The sequence below is a fragment of the Perkinsus marinus genome, assembly GCF_000006405.1.
Source record: "Perkinsus marinus ATCC 50983 genomic scaffold scf_1104296943378, whole genome shotgun sequence".
Classification (NCBI taxonomy): domain Eukaryota; phylum Perkinsozoa; order Perkinsida; family Perkinsidae; genus Perkinsus; species Perkinsus marinus.
The window spans coordinates 1-3,077 of NW_003211872.1; the positions used below are offsets into that span (position 1 = coordinate 1).

The window sequence follows — 3,077 nt, forward strand, 5'->3', positions numbered from 1 at the left end:
TGGAGTCTCCAGCATGAGATAGATGCTCTAAGAAAATGGAGCATGTGCAACCACAGACACCAGTTGAATACAAAAATATGAAATTCATTACACCAGAGCGTGAGTTCGCATATACCATGGAACACGTCATGCCCATGCATTACTGTACCACTGATAGGCGAAGATCTCAGAACCCGATTCATCGAATCAATCTCCTATCTCCCGTAAAACTGCTCCGACGAAACTTTTGCGCGCGCCATAAGCACGCATCAACATGTGGATTCGAACATTTCAAGACCAATCTCTGGTCACAGGATTTCAGTTTCAACCATACTTGAGAGGACACCCATTAGCGTAGAGATCTATGTGTACACGGATAATCAGCCGATTTCCACGGGCCATTTAAATTTAGCTTTTTCATTTGCAGCCCTATTCAATAGGCAGGTCGCACCTGCGCGATTGCGTGAAAGGTTTGGGCGCGCTCTCTCAGGGGCCCCCACCCCTGGCGCGCGCTGATGCCATCATGGCATATGTTGAAGCTTTGGGCAAAGCAGGTGCCCAACACCCAGGTCACGTGAGGAGTCCACATCACATACCTCCCCGCCTAGCTTGGACTACGGTCTCCAACTAGGGAAAACGCCAAAAATCTAGCTATGAAAGAAAGCGTGCAAGTCCAGTATAGAAAGTAGAACTACCGAATAACGAATTGGGCACCTTGATCATCAAACAGCAACTTCGATAATTGTAAATAGTCCTACTAACTACAAAGATGACTTCACGGGAAAATCAGATTAAAAACTCTAGACGAGAGGAAAGAAGGTCCTAAGAAAGTCCTTAGTACCAAGAGTCCTCAAGTCTTCTCTTCCTCGATTCTGAGGTAGGAGATGCTTCAGCAGGACGTGATGATGAAGTCCTAGGGTGGTCTTGGGAGTATGCTTGACTTAGCTCCTTAAGAGTATCAAAGACCCCATCGACAGTGACGGGAGCTTCACGTAACTTCTTGTACAGACCGGGGTCCTCGTCAGCCCAGTAAGTCCCAGCACCACGATGAGCACGGTCCACAGCTCCCGGAGCAGCCGGAAGATACTTAGAAGGGGAACCCCTTAATCCAGCAGACGCAGTAGAGTCCTGTTGAAGAGCCTTAGTGACAGCAACGGTCTTGTTGTGACCCAGAAGATGACCATACCTAGCCTCATTCACAGTAAGTCCACTACGACGGCCCTTACCGTCCCGTACACGGGAGGTGAAGCTCTTGTCCGACCTGCCAACGAAGAGCAGGGTACCTTCACGAATAGGACAGTCCGCAGCTTGTCTCATGAGCTTGAAAAGTCCTTCTTCGCAATGGCGTCGACAACAGAAGACAAGATGAGCATTAGTAGAAGGGTAGCCCTTTGGGTCCATGTCCTTAACCAAGTTAATAGCCATGGCAGGTAGAGTGTCAGCTTCCATACACCAACGGAGAAGTCCACCCGCTGTAGGTAACCAGTCCCGATAAGGACGGTCCTTAGTCGGTCCAGCGAGAAGTCCACTCACGAAGAGGACACGACACCTAGTTGTTGAGGCAACAAAGGACGTTCCTTATCAGTGTCCTTGTCAAGGAAACGATGACGATGAAGCCAACGGTTCCTTCTAGCAAGAGGGGTAGGTGGATGATCAAAGCCCATTGCACGAACCAAATCTTCCACATGACGACCAATACCAGTGGGTTCATCCCAGTTAATCAAGTCCTCCATGGTGGGAAATTCCCACTGGGAATCATGAGGTTTGGCGGTTGAGGAGCCCTATTAGAAGTCCTGCTGGAGTCATAGTTCCACGTAACAAGGAAGCTTAGAACAACCACCAGTACGAATAAAAGTCTTAGTACGACAAGCCCTTAGTTATCTCAGACGAAGCCACCATCAGAAGCATCGAGCAAGTCCAAGCCAATCGAATCGTCTTGGCTGAAACCGCCCACACGCCGCACACGCCCAATAACTGCACGCATGCGTTGCCTCTGGCGTCACGAAGGAGATAGGCTAGCGCACAATTAGTTGCTCGTTGTGAACATCGAACACAATAATAACGTAAGTCTACCGAATAGCTGGTAGGACCATACACCGTCGTAACCAAGCTAAGCCATAGCACTTATAGAGCATCCCAATGAACCAGAGCAAGGGTGGAGCTCTCCAATTTGGCCGAATTGTATAGCCCCAGTCTCCTCGTCCGGAGACATTGTGACCTCAGGGTTCATAAACCCTCAGCGCGCGCCCGATCAGTCATACCGAGAGCCTTGCGCAGGATCATAGCCTCGGACAAGTCCTCGACCACGATCCACCTTCGTGTCATGCCATCTCGTAGTTCTCGTAAGAGCAACCCTTTCTGACAGCAGACCAACGAAGTCAACTCACCAAGATAGTCGAAGTATAACTACAGTAGAGTTACTTCAGCCATCATTCTAGTGACAGGGAACTCCTTGAACTCAAAAGTCCAAGCCATCGTTCCAGAGTGGCATCATTGCTCAAAGCGGAATCCCAACACGGAATACCTCTTTCGAGACATGCCCGTGTGTAGCCGCTCACAAGGAGGCTACAACACAAGTATGCAAGCATGACTGTATAACATCCATACAGTCAAATAAATCAAGCAACCCTGGGGCCTTGCCCCAAGAAACAGCACATCCAAGCCCAGCTATCTTCTGCCAGAGGCAGAAGGGGCTCGCACGTCAGCTTCCACCTTGGCCAAACCGAGCTTCTCGAAGATAGAACCGGGGGTAGTCATAGTACTTGTGGTAGGTGTTCAAGACCTTTCTGACTAGTTCTTAGCAACAAGGAGCTGCTACCAGAATGTGAGGATATCCAGTGGGTTAGATATACTCGGGGGTTGGAGTCACTTAAGAACTCAAGTCAGGAAGGGGTAGTGTAGGGTTAGCTACGGTGGAAGGTAGAAGGAACTCAGTAGAAGTACACAAGACTTGATAGTCCGTAGTACAAAGACTCGAAAGTTCTTCCTGGAATTCCACAATGAGCAAAGAGTTAGCTACAGATTAAAGGCGAGCGAGATCTACTCTGTTCCTTACGGGAACAAGAAGATAGACAGTCCCGGAGGTCACGCGAGACAAA

At 49.2% G+C, this 3,077-nt stretch overlaps 2 protein-coding genes across 2 annotated transcripts; both read right to left on the reverse strand.

Annotated features, from left to right (window-relative positions):
• Positions 1-813: 813 nt before the first annotated feature.
• Pmar_PMAR012140 (hypothetical protein) lies at positions 814-1,428 on the reverse strand (the record flags this gene model as incomplete). The annotated part of the gene is made up of 1 exon (XM_002781207.1): positions 814-1,428. The coding sequence occupies one exon, from the start codon at positions 1,426-1,428 to the stop codon at positions 814-816; it is 615 nt and encodes a 204-aa protein (XP_002781253.1).
• A 777-nt stretch (positions 1,429-2,205) lies between these two features.
• Pmar_PMAR012141 (hypothetical protein) lies at positions 2,206-2,454 on the reverse strand (the record flags this gene model as incomplete). Its single annotated transcript, XM_002781208.1, has 2 exons — positions 2,206-2,337; positions 2,401-2,454. The coding sequence occupies 2 exons, from the start codon at positions 2,452-2,454 to the stop codon at positions 2,206-2,208; spliced, it is 186 nt and encodes a 61-aa protein (XP_002781254.1).
• Positions 2,455-3,077: the final 623 nt, after the last annotated feature.